This window comes from Rasamsonia emersonii (assembly GCF_000968595.1).
Source record: "Rasamsonia emersonii CBS 393.64 chromosome Unknown ctg1118621760049, whole genome shotgun sequence".
Classification (NCBI taxonomy): Eukaryota; Fungi; Ascomycota; class Eurotiomycetes; order Eurotiales; family Trichocomaceae; genus Rasamsonia; species Rasamsonia emersonii.
Window position 1 is genome coordinate 37,881 of NW_013563238.1, and position 17,513 is coordinate 55,393.

Here is a 17,513-nt window from a genome sequence, read left to right on the forward strand (position 1 = left end):
GCGATAGTGTATATAAGTTGTGACCAAACCCGGAACCAGATAAAGACTGTATAAACCGAGTTTAACACTATTCTATAGATATATCTGCCCAAAAAAAATAGACCGTGCTGTAATGTGGGATGACAAGTGGAACACAGTCAAGTAAAAATGCAAAACGAGATATTAAAACCTATTAACAATATTATCAGAGAGCCGCAAGCGAGTCAGGCTGGGCCTCCTTGGAAAGGCAATCAAGAAAAATAAAAAATTAAACAAAAAAAAGATAACAAGAGAACAATATATATATTAGACAAAATTCCTCAAAAAGCTCTCGCTTTCCCTTTGCCTTTGTCCATCCTACTAAGATGAGGCGGCGTCGACGGAGGCATCAGCGCCGGGAACTCTTCTTCTTGTGCAGCAATCGCCTCTTTCCGGCTCTGCTCCTCCGCCAGACTTAGTTGTATGGCAAATTCCAAATCATCTTCTTCCTGGCGAGTGCTGCTCTCTGCCACCGGGCAGGGGGTTGCCGGATATGAATTCGACGACCGGCGCCGGTTGATCTTAGCACCCTTTGCATACTTGATGGGAATCGAGTTGGTGGGGGAAGGAGAGTCGAATGAGCCCGGATTCTCATCAAGCAGGCTCAGTCGAATCGCTTCCGCAATATCCGGAGCGAGTTCTTCTTCCACCGTATCAAGCACCGGTGACGACGAAGACGAAAATTCACGCGGAGGGAATGAGCTGTCTTGCGCAGCAATAGTGTCACTCGACACGCTGCTGGCAAAAACGCTCCCCTCGCCCTCTCTCCGTTTCAGTTCGTCATTGTTATACGATTCTTCGCTCAACATCTGCGCATAAGCGATGAGCTCTTCCTCCGTGGCATCTGGTCCCAATAAGTCGATGCCAAAGCGTCCTCTCAGACGCTCCCTCTCCTTTTGCTCCGCAATCTTTTGCCTCTCCAGTTCCATCTGCTCATCAGCGATGTAATCTCTCAATGCTCCGCGACCAGAGCTGCTAAACCGCTGACCTTCGGGAGAGCCATTACTGCCACGCTGTGATCGCCGGACACGGCGCTTGCTGCTCTTATACTCATCGGCAGCAGAAGAGCTGTAAGACCAATACCGCACATGGGTTCCCAGTGAGACCATGCCTCTCAGAACGGTGGGATCCGGGTCGAGACAGATGGCACCCGCCGCGAAGTAGTTGTTGCCTACCCCGAGAAGGGAGGCCTCTGCCTGGATCAGGCGACGACGAGCACGAGACGAGAAGCGTGAGTTTAGCGTGCGGATCGGCCGCGAAGACGATGCGAGCGGATCCCAAGCCTGCACGAGACCATCGTTTCCACCATGCACCATATACAACGAGGTCAAGGCAAGACACGAAATCTGCGGAGAGTCGGTGCGGATCACGCGGAGAGGGGAAACCTGATTGATCACGTCAGGAGTACGGGAAGTAGGTGCCCGTACATCCCACACATACACTGTGCCAGTAGCCGTCCCAGCAGCCAGGAACCGAGCACGTTGACCGGGAATTTCAGATACGGAGGACGGTGAACCCATATGCGGCAAAGGCGAAGACAGGGGTGAAGAGGCAGTTGAAGCTCCAGACATGCCAAGAAGAGGGTCTTCCGAGACGGTAAGTTGAGCGTACGTGGACTGGTCCAGCGCGCTCGCTGTCAACTTAATCGACTTTGGTCCGTCGAAAACAAATTCCGAAACCCGCCATTCTGTGTTGACGACAGAGGATACATTGTCACTCAGATGGCTAGAAGCCCTTGATCGAGGCTCCGGGGTACTGGGGCCGCCAAAGAGAGAACTGGTCGGTTTGGGCCCATGAACACCAGAGCATGGTTCAGATGTCAAGGGACGCTCGACTCGGACCTTCTGTCTTGTAAAACGGCGTATGGACGCTCCTTGGCCCTCACTAACGCCGCAATTCAGGATAATGACAGATTCGCCAGCACCATTAAGGTCGTCGCCCGCAAAGTCAACTTTGAATTGTCGCTGCATATCCCAACCTTCGCAAACTTTGCGGAAATGTTTAGGCTTAAACGCGAGAAACTTTTCGATCTCTCTTGTCTCAGCGGCTATCTGGTCCTCATTCAGACCCATCGAGTCGGATGACGACCGTGGGCTGTAGCTGCCATCGACCAGCTGCTGATTAAATGGATCTGGCCGAGCGACGCGCCTAGTCGCCTCGATGAGTTCCCAACGGACACTCCTACCGGTTTTCCAAGCCAGCCTTTCGAGCTGCTGCGCATTGGGCTTAGCAGGTACCTCTGGTTGTACCGGAATTTCAGTCAGATAGTACACCTCACCAAGCGCATTCAACACGGCCGCCCAGATACGACGCTGCGAATAACGCTTAGCAGAGAAGTTCTCGTCCACTGCGATGGCGATAATGGGTACCCCGGGACTGAGCACCCATTTCGCGGTTACCTGGCCCCGCTCAAACCGGCGATCGTGGGAAGGACTCGTTCCCAGGGAATAAGCTGTCAAGATACCGGAGGATGAACCGGTCAGGATGCCAACCAATCCGTTGGTCATTTTGATGACATTGGGTGATTTGGCAATCCAGACGGAACTGATAGCTGTGGTGATCACATTGATAGCGGGAATGCCCAGATGGGGTTCCGATTCCAACTCAGAGACGCTCAGGAAGCGTCCTCGTTGCTCACCGGAGGCGATAAAATAACACCGGCCTCGCGGGCATCCTTCACCGTAGACCATCCCATAGGGCTGGCTGACATCCATTGAATTGGGAAGTCCAACCATATCACCAGAGCCCAGCCCATATTCGGCCTCACCGGGGAAGAGATCGGCAAAGTGCTGGAAGGCCTGCTGGCCTGACAACCCCCAGCTGCCCGTCTTGCCGGTGGTGGGATCACTCGTGGTGGCAGCCCCCTGCTCCGCCGCGCCATGGATGAAGAGGGGCGGTTTTCCCGTTGCACCTGTTGGAAATAATGCATCGAGATGAGTGACTGGGTAAATGAGACGGGAGGTATACGTCGTCACAGGGGAGCCGTTCTGAATACCGCTCGCACGGGAGGAGCCATGCTTTCCCGGAGACGGAGGCTGGGCCGGCTTGCCTCTAGACAAGGACCGGAGCAGGCGCGTCCTCAAGATATATTCGCTTCGCCAAGAGGCCAGCGCCGTCAACCTGGTAAAGGCTCGTTTGTCCGAGATGAGATGATCCGACGACGCGGCAGCAGCCTGGTTCTTGTAAAGGCTATACGGCCCCGGGAAATAGCGGGAGAAAGCGATCCTCCAGGCATGAGGGGTCGTCACCAGTGTATGAAAGCGACGAGACACGAGCGTAATGGCCGTCAGAGATGAAGGCGGGAGGTGGGAGAGAATGTGGGTCAGAACCTCTGAGAGTTAACAGTTAGCAAGCCAGACTCCCAAAAAAATATCATGCCTCAGTTATCGCAGGCATACCATTGGGTAGATCCGCAAGAGAACGGCGCGGCGTAGGTCGCGAGGAGGAGACCTTGGAAGCTGCAATGGATTGCCTCGTCAGGTCAAGCTGAGCTCCCTCGGGCGGGCTGCTGCTACTGCTGCGATGGACTGATGGCGATGACGCAGAAAGTGCGTTATCGGTCGTGCTCAGTCGTCGCAACAGCGAGCCGTCATCCTCGGCCGGGACGCGAGAGGGGGATGCATCAGGGTCGACGATGTCGACGGATGCCCCGTGGCCTTCGGCATCTCCACTAGGGAGCATGCCGAAGACCGATTCATCACGACAAAGGTCATTTCCATGCTGGAAGAGGTTGGAAGGAACTGCGGGGTTGGCGTCTACGGGAGTACTTTGGGAGACGGCAGTATTAGGCTCTGATGGCATAAAATGTGGTGACGCGGGAGTGAGGGAAAGCGGGAGCGACTGATCCAGGCTAGACTGGGTCAGTCGAAAGCAATGATAACGAGCAATGCGCGGGGAGGAGCGACGTGAGAGACCGGCTGTGACGTGCGACGATGGGAGAACAAGAGAGGAGGGACGGAGGAAGGAGGAACGCGAAGATGCAACGAAAACGACACGGGCGAGTCCCGATGCTGACTAAGCCGTTTCTTGCAGCACGTTCGCCTTCGAAGATATGCAATAGGACAGACGATTCAGATGCAGTCAGGAGAGCTTTAACGTTCAATTTTCTAGTATTTTCTCTGATAAGAATGCCCTCATCTGAATTTCATTGTGAGTCTGCTTTTCCAGATAGAATCACGATCAACAATACCGTACTCGAAGGGGTGTCAATTCCTCGAGACACCGTAACGGGATAAATTAGTTAAGCGTATCGACACTCAACATATGTGGCAATTCATTTCCTGTAGTCTCTTGTTTGCTCTCTTTTCCCCTTCATTTCCTTCCTTTTTTCTTCCTTACATTTACTTTTGATTCTCTTCTTCTTTTTTGTTTTTATTTTCCTGATCAGTGTCCCATATTGCAGTATTATTGGCAAATTACGGTACTGAAAATTAATTGCACGTAATTTTTCATGTCTGCGGGAACGCGTCACGTGGCGAGGACGCGCCAGAAACACGACTGACCAGGAAGAGACGAAATCAACAAAAGAACAAGAGGGGAAAGAAAAGGGAAGGGGATCTTAGGCCGACGAGCAACACAAAGGGTCGTTAGGTCGATGCGTGTAATAAGGCCTGTGCTGTTTTCCCCCGGTGGGTTTTGATCCTGGGCGGCTTCTAGGCAACATCCCGCAGCCTCACCCTTTTACAAACTGACGGGGGTGGTACTTTCTTTGAGGGCAATCTTCCTTTCTTTCCTCTACTAGATAGAAAGGATAGGTTTTTATCACTGAGGATGCCCTCACTCACCGGTAAGGCTAACTACGCCCTCGCAGTCTGTCCTCCCGACTAACCCGTATAGCCGCGGATACGATCCGCATCCTCGTCTCAACCGACAACCATGTCGGCTACAATGAGCGAGATCCTATCCGGGGTGACGACAGTTGGAAAAGCTTCCACGAGATTATGTGTCTGGCGAAGGAGCGCGATGTCGACATGGTCCTCCTCGCTGGCGATCTCTTCCACGAGAACAAGCCGTCTCGCAAGTCCATGTACCAGGTGATGCGGTCACTGCGCATGAACTGCTTGGGCGATAAGCCCTGCGAGTTGGAGATGCTCAGTGACGCCAGTGAGAACTTCCAGGGCGCTTTCAACCACGTCAACTACGAGGACCTCGACATCAATGTCGCCATCCCCGTCTTTTCCATTCATGGTAACCATGACGATCCATCCGGGGAAGGTCATCTGGCTGCCCTGGACATACTCCAAGTGTCCGGACTGATCAACTACTTCGGTCGGACGCCAGAGTCGGACAATATTCAGGTCAAACCTGTCCTTCTACAGAAAGGCCGCACCAAATTGGCGCTCTACGGCATCAGCAACGTTCGTGATGAACGGCTGTTTCGTACATTTCGCGATGGGAAAGTCAAGTTCTTCCGGCCCTCGATCCAGAAGGAGGACTGGTTCAACCTGATCTGTGTCCATCAGAACCACCACGCCCACACGGAGACGGGCTACCTCCCCGAATCCTTCCTGCCAGACTTTCTCGACCTGGTCATCTGGGGCCACGAACACGAGTGTCTGATAAACCCCAGACGCAACCCTGAAATGAATTTCCACGTCATGCAGCCTGGCTCCTCTGTGGCCACGTCACTGGTCCAGGGAGAAGCAGCACCCAAGCATGTAGCGATTCTCAGCATCAAGGGCCGGGAGTTCCACTGTGAACCTATCCGCTTGAAAACAGTGCGTCCATTTGTCGTGCGAGAAATCGTCCTCTCTGAGGAGAAAGGGGCCCAGAAACTGGCCCGAAAGGAGAATAATCGGACAGAAGTCACCCGGTTCTTAATGTCTATAGTGGAGGAGCTGATTGAACAAGCCAAAGCAGAGTGGCTGGAGGCACACCAAGACGACGATGTCGATGAGCAGGATATTCCTCTCCCCCTTGTACGTCTTAGAGTGGAGGTTTCTACACCAGAAGGTGGCAGCTTCGACTGCGAGAACCCTCAGCGGTTCTCCAATCGGTTCGTGGGCAAAGTCGCGAACGTCAACGACGTGGTTCAATTCTACCGTAAAAAGAAGTCAACAACGACTTCCCGCAAGGCAGATAATCTCGATGAGGCGGTGGTGTCGCATCTTTCCGAGCTCGATACGGTGAAGGTCGAGAAGCTAGTACGGGAGATTCTCACTGCACAGTCTCTCACCATCCTTCCTCAGAACTCGTTCAGCGATGCAGTCTCCCAGTTCGTGGACAAGGATGACAAGCACGCCATGGAAATGTTCGTGAACGAGTCGCTAGAGAACCAGGTCAAGTATCTGATGTCCCTGGAACGGGAGGCCGACATGGACGATGAGGAGGAGAGTCATCAATCTTTGCGGAACGCCATGGAAAAATACCGCAGTCAGATGGAGGAGATGTTTGCGAAGGGCGCCATGAGACGTACGCGAGGGAAGAAGCGCTTCAAACCGAAGCCCGATGGCTGGGATACCGATCTCGACGGCGTATGGGAAGACCAGCCGGGCGCATTGATCCTCTCTGACAATGAGGATGCCGACCCGAACGAAGAGGAGGCCGCAGAGGATGGTACGGAGAGACAGACCACGTCCACTCGAGGCAGAGGTCGAGGTCGTGGAGGCCGGGCTGCAACCACCACCACTTCCACGCGCAAGACGACTGCTAGCAAGACTCCAGCAGCCAGCTCACGAGGCCGGAGACGCCAGGCTGTTTCTGAAGACGAAGACGAAGACGAGGGCGATGATGTGGTGGTGCTGGATGACGATCAGGAGGAGCCGGAAGAAATGGTCTCGGATGACGATTCTCAGGCACTCTTTGTCAAACAAACACCTCCACCCAAAACGGGTCGAACGCGCCAGACAACACTCACTTCGACCACAACAGGCACCCAGCGGCGATCTGGACGAACTGCACCTTCGCCAGCGCCCTCCTCTGCCACTGCAGCAGCTTCGACGGCCCGAAGTGGGACGCGAGGTGCCGCTGCTAGCAAACGGACCCAGCAGACGACACTCAACTTTGCGCCGTCGCAGACCAGTTCCGTGGGCACTGGACAGGTTACAGGTACTGTTACGGGTACGAACACGAGACCGTCACGGACAACACGAGGCGTTAGCGTGGTGAGTGAGGAAGATATCGAGGATGACGACGATGATGCGTTTGAGCCGGCACCAGCGACGACTCGGAGGCGGCGATAAAAACAGTCGCTCTTGAAGAGTAATAATTGCCGTAATGCAGCGCCATGAGCATGAAAATACGTGCAGTCTTTTTTTTGTTGTTATTGTATGGATTACTGTCTAAAATCTCAAGGATTCAAAAAGCGTGTAGTAAGGAGTAAGGTATCTAATCTACAAATGGGAACTGGAAAAATTAAATTAGATGAATGCAGGGATATATGCCCCCAAATTGAGGACTACAAATTTAGTATCTATTTGCCTAATCATCGGGATGATAGGTATATACTTCTCCTGGGTTTCAATTTTGTAGAATCAATTTTTTTTACGATGAAATCATGACCTTCTAGCAGTTATATGTAGAAGCAAGTAATACTAATACTGAAGACAGTCACTGGGCTCCGCTGTTAACCATGCATGCATTAGTAGGGGCCTTTCTTGGTCGACATTCCTCATTCGTTGCTAATCCATCCAACAGGTCTGAAGAGCTCCAGGCGGGGTTCTATGCTAAAAGGCAAAAGGAGGGGCAATAGCAACTTTGTTCTATAGGGGAAAAAAAATCTCCATATGACCGATACGATAAATATCTTGGGAGTGTCATAATTCGGCGTGTACAGACTCGGAACTGGAGGGGAATACGGGCAAAATCCATAACAAATGTCGATGACAGACCGCAACTCGTTTACAGAATTAGATCGATGGAGCTGTGATCCTTGATCTGGTTGGCTCGTCCCCTGAGCCTGGGTCCGGGGAATGACCTGATCAGCGGCTGGCGCGCTGCGGGGTACGAAGGCCGAACCCCCTCCGTCTTCCGTCTCCCCGGACACGCCGTCTGTTGCGGAGATTTCCGGGGTGCGCAATCCCAAATAATAATATCTGTCCCGTGCCTGGCCGCAGTGCGTGCCAGCGTTGGTGATAGATATTTAGGGTTGGTCTGGCTTCGGTCAGATGGCAGTTCCCTTCATGAGATTAGCAGTGAATCCTGTATGCATATTGCGTCATCTGTCGCCTTCCCGTAGATCGACCATCTTTGCTTGTCAGATATCGATACACTAGCAGGCTCGAAACTCCAGGATTGGAATTGTTCCAGCAACGGTCACTACTGATGCTGATCCCCGCCGCGGTCGTAGATTGTGGAGCAAACTCCGTGCGTTTAACCCATGTCTCTTACGTGTCATCTGAAACGCGTTTGAGAGCAATCAGCTTCCAGCAGGCAAAAATGCAGGCCTAGAATTGGAATGTTTTCTTAGCACGTCGAGTGCGCTCAACAGCTATTGGATGACAGGGCGATCAGGAAGCGCCTCGGACGAACGGCGAGGAGAGAAGGACGAGAGGAAGCTTCTCCTGCATGATAGAAGTCAAATCAGCAATGCAGCACCAAGGGAATCGATTCAGGTAGAACTCACTGTTATTGATTGCAAATACTCCTGCTGGAAGGTATTCAGCCCTCTCATTCAGTCGTATCCCTGCCATGTCGAGGGTCTCGGGACTGGTAGAACGGCATCGGAGGTGCTCCGATGCTATCCTACATCCATCCCGCCAAGGCTTCCTGCGTCACACAAGAGATCCTCAGGCGGATGCAACCAGGCATGCTTGAAGAACTCACGCAGAGAAACAGAATGCACGATTCAGCAGCACGAGTGGGATGGAACGACGTGTGAACGAACCTCCGGAAATCCCCGCATAACGCAGGCAGCCCACTCCCGAAATCCCCGGAGTGGACCCGCTGCATGAACCTTCTGCGGGGGGCGACGACAGCGATGGACAAACTGCATCAACTCAGCGAGTCCAGACTGAATCTGATTCCGCGGCGCGCAGGCCGTACTGTACGGTAAGCTCGCTGCCCCGTCCGTGGGAGGCAGCTCCTTCGCAGCTGGCTTCCCTTGGTGCGGGCGGGCCTATCACGTCGTCGGATTTGCGGCCTTCTTACCTCACGTCCCCTCTGCGAGTCACTATTACGGCCAACCATGAGGAAAGGCACGGGTGGCGGCAGAAACCCCGCATCGGCGATACAGTCTGCCCGGGGAACTCGACACGATTTATAAGAGAGAGCTCCCTCCAGCGTCCCGAACCAGACTCTTCCCTCCTTCTTCTTCATCCATCGATCGATCCGTCCATCGATTCCCGCATCCACCATGGCGCTCTTCCAGGAAATCCAGACTCCCGCTCTCAAATACGAGCAGCCCCTGGGCCTGTATGTCCTCTGTCCCCTTGTCTTGGAAGAACTGACTGGACTGAACGCGCCTCAAGGTTCATCAACAACGAGTTCGTCAAGGGTGTCGAGGGCAAGACCTTCGAGACCATCAACCCCCACAACGAGAAGCCCATTGTCGCCGTCCACGAGGCCACGGAGAAGGATGTCGACATCGCCGTCAAGGCTGCCCGCGAAGCTTTGGAGGGCCCCTGGAAGCATGTCACCCCGTCAGAGCGGGGTCGCTTGCTGACCAAGCTGGCTGACCTCTTCGAGCGTGATGCCGAGATCCTCGCCAACATCGAAGCCCTTGACAATGGCAAGGCTGTGAGCATGGCCAGGCTGGACGTGGCCAACTCGGCTGGCTGCATCCGTTACTACGGCGGCTGGGCCGACAAGATCCACGGCCAGACCATCGACACCGACTCCAGCAGCCTCAACTACACCCGCCACGAGCCCGTTGGTGTCTGCGGCCAGATCATCCCGTGGAACTTCCCCCTGCTCATGTGGGCCTGGAAGATCGGCCCCGCCATCGCGACGGGCAACACCGTCGTGTTGAAGACGGCTGAGCAGACCCCGTTGTCGGGTCTGTATGCCGCCAAGCTGGTCAAGGAGGCTGGCTTCCCGCCGGGCGTCATCAACATCCTCTCGGGCTTTGGCCGCGTCGCAGGTGCGGCCATCTCGCACCACATGGATATCGACAAGGTCGCCTTCACGGGCTCGACCCTGGTCGGCCGTCAGATCCTGCAGGCGGCGGCCAAGAGCAACCTCAAGAAGGTCACGCTGGAGCTGGGTGGTAAGTCTCCCAACATCGTCTTCCCGGACGCCAACATCGACAACGCCATCTCGTGGGTCAACTTTGGCATCTACTTCAACCACGGGCAGTGCTGCTGCGCCGGCTCGCGGATCCTGGTCCACGAGTCCATCTACGACCAGTTCCTGGAGCGCTTCAAGCAGCGCACGCTGCAGAACAAGGTTGGCGACCCCTTCGCCAAGGACACCTTCCAGGGACCGCAGGTCTCCCAGCTCCAGTTTGACCGCATCATGGGCTACATCGAGTCCGGCAAGCAGGACGGTGCCAAGGTGGTCACCGGTGGCAAGCGTCTCGGCAACGAGGGCTACTACATCGAGCCTACTATCTTCTCCGACGTCAATGAGAACATGAAGATCGTCAAGGAGGAGATCTTCGGACCGGTCTGCACGGTCCAGAAGTTCAAGGATGAGGAGGATGCGATTCGCATTGCCAACACCACCAACTACGGTGAGTAACCCCCCTTTATTTCCTTCTTTAATTCTTTTCTGACAAACAACAGGTCTGGCCGCTGCTGTGCACACCACCAACATCAACACGGCGATCCGTGTGTCCAACGCCATCAAGGCGGGGTAAGTGGGCTCGTTGCACGTGAGGTTCTTCCCTCTACTAACATGTCCATCCAGTACCGTCTGGGTCAACAACTACAACCTCCTCCACTACCAGTGCCCGTTCGGTGGCTACAAGGAGTCCGGTCTGGGCCGCGAGCTGGGCTCGTACGCTCTCGACAACTACACCCAGGTCAAGATGGTGCGCATCCACCTGGGCGACGCTCTCTTCGCGTAAACGCCGTAGCCTGTCGGTCGTTTTTCCGATGGCGGGTGGGCTTGGGCCTCGCACCGAGCCCCTCCTTTTGCCATGCTCATGAATCGCTAATAATGAATGATATCCATCCGCCCTGGAGCAAGCAAACTGAGGACGGAGCGCTCCCATGTGTAAGGGTATTTCTAGGTGTTTTCTTTCCTGTAACTAGGTAGTCTACTACTTCGTACAGTACATACATAACAGATGATGTGTCATTTAGCTAGCATGAATGAATGAATGGCACGAAAACGAAACGAAACGAACATGATGGGAAAATGCACCGCACCTACTTGCTAGTTGACCTCGTACAGTAGTGCCCCGCTTACTCCGTATGTATGTATGTATGTATGCCCTGCTCATTATTCCGCCGGAAATTCTACCGAGATGATAAATAAGTATAAAAATTTAAACGGAGTAGCCTAGTAGTAGGTTATTCGTGCCCGCGCCACTACTAATTCAGGTATGTACAGTACGTAGTATGGATGTACTCCGTATATTACCCGAGACCAGTCCACTGTCCGGAGTACGGAGTAGGTAAACCCGTTAAGGAAATGCCGTTATTCGTTAAAACTTAAGCACCGAGAGGAGAGGACCGTGGACGACCGACGACCTCGGGCGGGGCCGTGGGCCTCGCCCTCGGCCCGCCAAGCCTCGGCGTGGATTGTGCCGAGAAGTTGTGGGTTGTAACGCCGTTGAATGGAGTAAGGAGTAATGATACTCCGACGAGGAGGTGATGGTGGTGGTGGAAGAGGAGGAGGACCTTGATGGAACACTGACCAGTACACTACGATGATGTATTTGTTTTTCGAGTTTGTTTTTGGTGTGTTTCTTTTCCGTTTATTCCATTCCATTCATTCAATTCGTTATTTATTTATTTACGACTATGTGATGGTGTTTAATGTTTGATTTCTTTGATGGTTTTTTTTTGACGGATATATCACTGTCACGAGATAGATGTTTTTCTCATGTTATGTCATCTAATTTCATGGGAAAAAATTGGGAGAAAAAAAGAAAGGATTCCTTTTTTGGTGCAATTTGTTTTATCTTCGCTTGTACACGTACATTACAGTACGTATGCATGTACATACCTCTTACACTGTAAGAGAGGAGGAGGGCAAGAATCACAATCAATAGATATATCCTGCCAAAAGAGTGAAAAAAAACATGGATGTAGAAAGGAGGTGATGAAAACGTCACGTACCTTACTATACCTAGTAGCTATAAAACAAAAGGCCCTGGTATAAGAACAGGTTTTTCCCTCCTTTTTTTTAAGCAATTCAAGCAAAGGAAGAGTTATACTGTAAAGCATCTTGACTGGCGTTATTATATTTTATGTACAGGCCAGAGTGCTCCTTGTCTAGGTAAACACTCATGCAATCCAGCTCAGTTCTAGTTATATATCATCGATATATCTACTTCTACACGGTCTCCCACCTATATATATACATTCCTTACCGTATCTGGTTGGATTCTCATTGCCTTGTTTTATCTTTTAGACTGAATTCAATTGCGCTCGATGTTCTTCTTTTTTTTTTCTTTCTTTTGTTTTGGGTTTTATGACAAGTATACAGCGCGTCCCAGGTCTCGGTGACGAGTCGATTCGCCAATCTTTGATCGGAGTGTCCCTGTTGATAGAAACTAATTCAAGGCGTTTTTTTTTTGATTTCAGCTTCAGCTTAGCATCCGCAACTACATCTCCCCAATTCGTCTTCCCTTGAACCGCATTATACGCGCCAACAGGGATTGCATGTCTCCGAGGATCTTTCGGTCCGGCAGCAGACACAGTTCCCACCCAGTTGCGTTGCGTCCTTCTAGTCGAAAACTGCGGGCTGACTGCGGGCTGACTGGCTTCAACCGTCGCGCGGATGATTCCCCGAGTCCTGTCCGAGTGCCATTGTTTCGCACCGGGCAGCTGCCTCCCGGTTGTCGAGCCTGTACTTGCAAGATCTTTGAGATCTAGGTGGCCAGGAGCTCCGCCAGAGACGAGTATAGGAGCATCCCCAAGATGGCCAGTTGCACATATATATCCTCGCATATTCAGAATGAGGCCCGTCAGAATGCGACCAGCGGAACCAGCTTCCCGATCGACATTTTTTTTGACGGATAGACGAATTCAAAATATCTACGTGGCTAACGATGTCGATAAGATAGCGAGTGATAAAAAGTCTGAACTAGGTTTCAGACGTAACTTTTCACTCCGATGTTTCCTCTAATAGGGATCGGATATTGTCTCTTGGATAAAGCGAAGTAGGACTCGAGCTGCGCAGTACCATAATCTGACTGAAGTAACTGTACGAGTGCCTCTGTGTTTCTGACTTGCTTTATTGGCAGCTTGGTTCGTCGTGAAACTTTTGAGAGTAGCTTTATATTACATGATAGTCGGTCCATTTCCTTCGGTTGGTGAATATATATATTAGCTAGTAGCACCTCTACGATGAAAACATTAACTTCCGTTGCTGGACACTTCATGTGCTTTTTGCAAAATTTGATAATTAAGCTAGATATTATTAAAGGACATGGCGAGAATTACGAAAAAAAGAAGAGAAAGAAATAGCGATCTCATCTTAAATGCAGCGAGCAAGGTGGTTCGGAGTCCTTCGACCAGAAAGCAGGACGAAGGCACGAGACCACTTTCTAGTCCAGATGATGATGATGAAGAAAACTGCATTTGGCTCATTTAGAGTGACTGAGTCCTCACTCTTGTTTTACATCTGGTGATCAGAGACGAAAAGTTTGTCTTCGAGATCTACAAACGATCCTTCCGACAAAAACGTTAGAATTACTGCGTAATCTCGACTGCGTAGATAGGAACCCGACAATTGAATCGGCTGGAGTCAAAAGACTTGAGCTCCTCTCGAATCTACCAGCTCCGGATGTTTACTTCGCTCCTAGATAGTAACTGTCGTCTACAGATCCTTCATGATCTCATGCCTATGGACGGCGAGCAAGACCTTCTCGATAACGCAGGCGAAAAATTTCCTCTCCATCCAGATCCCATCCAAGTATCGTGTGTCGATCGAATTCGACTAGCCATTTGCATTACGTACTTGCATCAACCTCTAGAAAACAACAGAACAGCAGTCTCCGTAGTAACTGCACGGCATACTCCGTACTCGACTCCTTCTGTTTGTACCGGTGAAGAGAAAGGAAGGAGATTCCCATGCGGTCAGAAAATCATCGCGCTCCGATTGGCCCAGCCCCGGCATCGTTGGTCACAACCGTGCAAACGCAGCAAACCGCTCCACCTCCTCCCCACAAAGCAGACAAACATTAAGCAAACAAAGCAAAAGCCATCAAACACTCGCTTAGCACTAGCGCGAAAAATCCGCTCCACCAGCAAATATAAAAACCCCTTCACCCTCGCCGTCCTTTCAATTTTCTTTCTTTCTTTTTTCTTCTCCAAGCGACACTGCTCCATAGAATCATTTCTATAGGAAGCGTCTCTTGCTGATTCTCTAAATCAGCCACAGTTATTTCCCATCCTTGCTGATGACCTCGAGGTCCTCGATGCCCTAAAGTGAAGCTCTTCTTCCACCTTTTTCCGGGTGGTTGTTACTCCCGCTTGCGACTGTTGATGCCGAGGGAACCTAGTCTGCGTATCTTCGTGTACGCGACTTTTTCTCTGCTGGCTCACGTGTCTAGGGAGTGGTGATGATCTTTACCTTGTTTCGGCGTCTTGACTTCGGTCGGCTGAACTTGGTGGGTGTCGAGGAGGTCTGAAAGGATTTTTATCAAGTTTTTTGTGTGGTAGTTAGCGAGGTAGTCAGTAGTAGAGAAATGGAATGAAATTGTTTCAGGAAATTGCATTCTCCATCTGTTGCCTTTAGTACCTGTAGGTTCTTCAGTTTGTGAGCTTTTCTCGAGAATTCTTAAGCTTGTCCAGCTTCGCAATTAGCGTTTTGATAATGCCTTGATGGTAAACTGTCACAATTGAATGCCGTCGTAGATCGCTCTGCGGTATCTGTATTAGATGTGTGATTTACTGTCGCTTCTACTGTAGAGCGTAGTAGGGTAGTAAAGACTGTACTTGAAAAATTTTTTCTCGATCGTCGCACTCGCGTATTTCGCGCTTGTATTTCGTGAAATAAATCCTATGGGTATCATCACTATCATGTTCGTATGCTACTATCTATCAGATTTGACAATCATTACGATTTCGACTCAGCCGCCTTCTCTTTCTCTCCAGATTGGTTCCCCCTTCCCACCACCTTTGCCTTTACCTCGCCCACGACCTCCGCTGCCGCGTCCACTTGCCCGATTTCCCACTACGCTGGGACGACTGCTGCGCCTGCGCCTGCTGCTGTTGTTGCTGCTGTTGTGGTTGCTGCTGCTGCTGCTGTGGTTCATTCCCGCCTTTCCCTTTCGGCTGCGGAGGATTCTTCCTCTCCAGGACGACAACCTGACTCTGCGCGACGGTCACCGGACTGGCAGCGATGGCCTTCTGAAGACCTTCGGGTTCCGCAAAATCCACGTACCCGAATCCCTTCTTCTTGTCGATTTCCACCTTCAGCACCTTGCCAAACGCACTGAAAGTGGTTTCCAGAAGGGGCTCTGTCACGCCCTGTGAAGGGTTCGCGTGCTTAAGGAATGCTTGTGTGGCTGTCGGAGAGACGGTCTGCTTGGCTTTCGACTGCTTGGAGGCTTTGGAGGTCGTCGCAGCTGGACCAGTGGGCGGAGCAGCGCTCTCAGGCGTGGCGCGAGACGGTGCTGGTTCCGTAGTTGGAGTAGGTGTCGGAGGCTGACTAGGAGCAGTTTTCGCGTTGCATTCTTCTGTGACGTAGTCTCTTTGGCTGCTTTGCAGCTTGCTTTGAAGGCTTGGGAGAGGCAGGAGCCGCCTCCTGAGACCCTTCGGTTTTGGAGGCATCCCCATCACCTGTTGTTTGGGCTGATTTTCCTCCTCGACGCCGGCCACCGGACGGAACAAGTCCTAGATCGCGTTGAAGAATCTTGGCCGCTGCGCTGATATCTCCTCGCTCTCTCTTGCGTTCTGGGGCAGGAGTCGGGGTAGTTGTAGAAGGCTGCTCAGCTGTCTCCTTGGGTGCCGGCGCTGGAGCAGCTTTCGACGCCTTGGCGGCAGCGTTCGCAGCCTGCTTGTTGGCAGCTTTCACCGCTTCCTTCGTTGCCTTCTCCACCTTTGTCTTCTTGTCCGTAGTCGTAGGTTGTTGAGGGGTTTCCTTCTCGGCTCGTTTCAGTAATTTCTTCGCCTGGACTTTCTCGGCCTTGTTTTCCTTCTCCTTGTGTTTCGATTTGCTGGGAGAGGCGCTCTCCTTGGCCTTGTTTGCTTTCTTTTCCTTGATAAACTGGACAAGGGGCGTCGTAGTCACTTCCTCTTCTTTCTTCTCGCTTTCGGGCAGCGCGTCGACTGGCGTAGGCTTGGGAACCGGATTGGTGAGGCTCTCGAGGAACGCAATGAATTCTGGATCCTGGTCGATCGTACCCTGGCGTCCATCCTTCCGTACACGGCCGCTGGGAATCCGGGCGTATGGAGCGAATTCGAGTGAGGGCGGCCCAAGAAGCACCGGGTCGTTTACGGTGTTGCGAGAATCGTGAAAGGAAGTGCTCTTGACCTTATCTGACAAAGGGGCAATCAGGTCTTCTGAGGTAAGATGAAGGTACGCTCGTGCCGGTCGGGATGGTTTGGCTGGACTGGAGCAACTTTCAGTATGATGCCAGACTCGCGACTGAGAAGAAAACTCACTCTCTGGAAACCTTGCCATTTTTATATTGGAACCAGTCTACCTTTCCTGAGCCAACCTTCCATTCCTCTCCCAAACAGTTCTCGAATTCAGTCTGTGTCAGGCCCGGCGGTAGTCTTCTCACGACGAGCTTCAGTCGGGGAGCAGGAGGCTTGGGCGTGCTCTTCGCCGGTGTCGCCGGTTTCTGGGTGGCTGAGGCAGGAATCGGGAGAACGCCTGCAGACGGCTTGGCGACTGATGGTTGAGCCATGGCGCAGTCTCGTCAAAACGAGATATCCAGTGGGATGCTGGGATAAGAATGGAAGATGAGTCGATAAGATCGATCCTGCTGGATGGTGGGGGTTCAACGGGGAATCGGCGAGGGTGCCACCATGTGCGATGCAGTATTTGCAAAAGGATGGCTTCAGGAGAAGAAAGAAGGTAATCCAGAATGCACAACTGCCTCTTGCAGGCAGTAAATAAGTTGGTGATTCAGTGTTCTGGCAGCGGGCGATGTTATCGCAATCGGCGAAGCAAAGGATCGGCCATTAAGTAATTACGGAGCACGAGGGCGGCCAAGCACGCTCCTCGCCATCTCGTCCTGCGAACCCCCCGCACGACCATCCGCCCTGCCATCGCTGTCTGTTCATCGCCCGCGACAGGCTGTCTGGTCTGCAGGGCCTTCTTACTGTTCTCTTAACGATTTATCTTCATTTCTCTTCAATTTCTCCTGCCCTGTACCTCCTTGTTTTTCCACCAATTCCCTCTCCCGCAGTCCCATCAATCGCTGTGTACTACAATAAGCGCCATTCAGCTTGCCGACTCCCTTCGATCATTCATTCCTAGCACCAACGGCG

The 17,513-nt window shown here is 52.2% G+C and overlaps 4 protein-coding genes across 4 annotated transcripts; 2 read left to right on the forward strand and 2 right to left on the reverse strand.

The window, feature by feature from the left end:
• Nucleotides 1-299: 299 nt before the first annotated feature.
• On the reverse strand, nucleotides 300-3,699 carry T310_3070 (F-box and WD domain protein; the record flags this gene model as incomplete). Its single annotated transcript, XM_013474062.1, has 2 exons — nucleotides 300-3,349; nucleotides 3,417-3,699. 2 exons carry the CDS (start codon nucleotides 3,697-3,699, stop codon nucleotides 300-302), a joined length of 3,333 nt encoding a protein of 1,110 aa, XP_013329516.1.
• A 1,289-nt stretch (nucleotides 3,700-4,988) lies between these two features.
• T310_3071 (Meiotic recombination protein Mre11) lies at nucleotides 4,989-7,708 on the forward strand (the record flags this gene model as incomplete). Its single annotated transcript, XM_013474063.1, has 3 exons — nucleotides 4,989-7,077; nucleotides 7,312-7,456; nucleotides 7,567-7,708. 3 exons carry the CDS (start codon nucleotides 4,989-4,991, stop codon nucleotides 7,706-7,708), a joined length of 2,376 nt encoding a protein of 791 aa, XP_013329517.1.
• Nucleotides 7,709-9,310: 1,602 nt separating this feature from the next.
• Nucleotides 9,311-11,556, forward strand: T310_3072 (Aldehyde dehydrogenase (NAD(+)); the record flags this gene model as incomplete). Its single annotated transcript, XM_013474064.1, has 7 exons — nucleotides 9,311-9,369; nucleotides 9,426-10,627; nucleotides 10,680-10,749; nucleotides 10,804-10,927; nucleotides 11,279-11,314; nucleotides 11,411-11,441; nucleotides 11,492-11,556. The coding sequence occupies 7 exons, from the start codon at nucleotides 9,311-9,313 to the stop codon at nucleotides 11,554-11,556; spliced, it is 1,587 nt and encodes a 528-aa protein (XP_013329518.1).
• A 3,641-nt stretch (nucleotides 11,557-15,197) lies between these two features.
• T310_3073 (uncharacterized protein) lies at nucleotides 15,198-16,927 on the reverse strand (the record flags this gene model as incomplete). The annotated part of the gene is made up of 3 exons (XM_013474065.1): nucleotides 15,198-15,751; nucleotides 15,855-16,627; nucleotides 16,680-16,927. The coding sequence occupies 3 exons, from the start codon at nucleotides 16,925-16,927 to the stop codon at nucleotides 15,198-15,200; spliced, it is 1,575 nt and encodes a 524-aa protein (XP_013329519.1).
• Nucleotides 16,928-17,513: the final 586 nt, after the last annotated feature.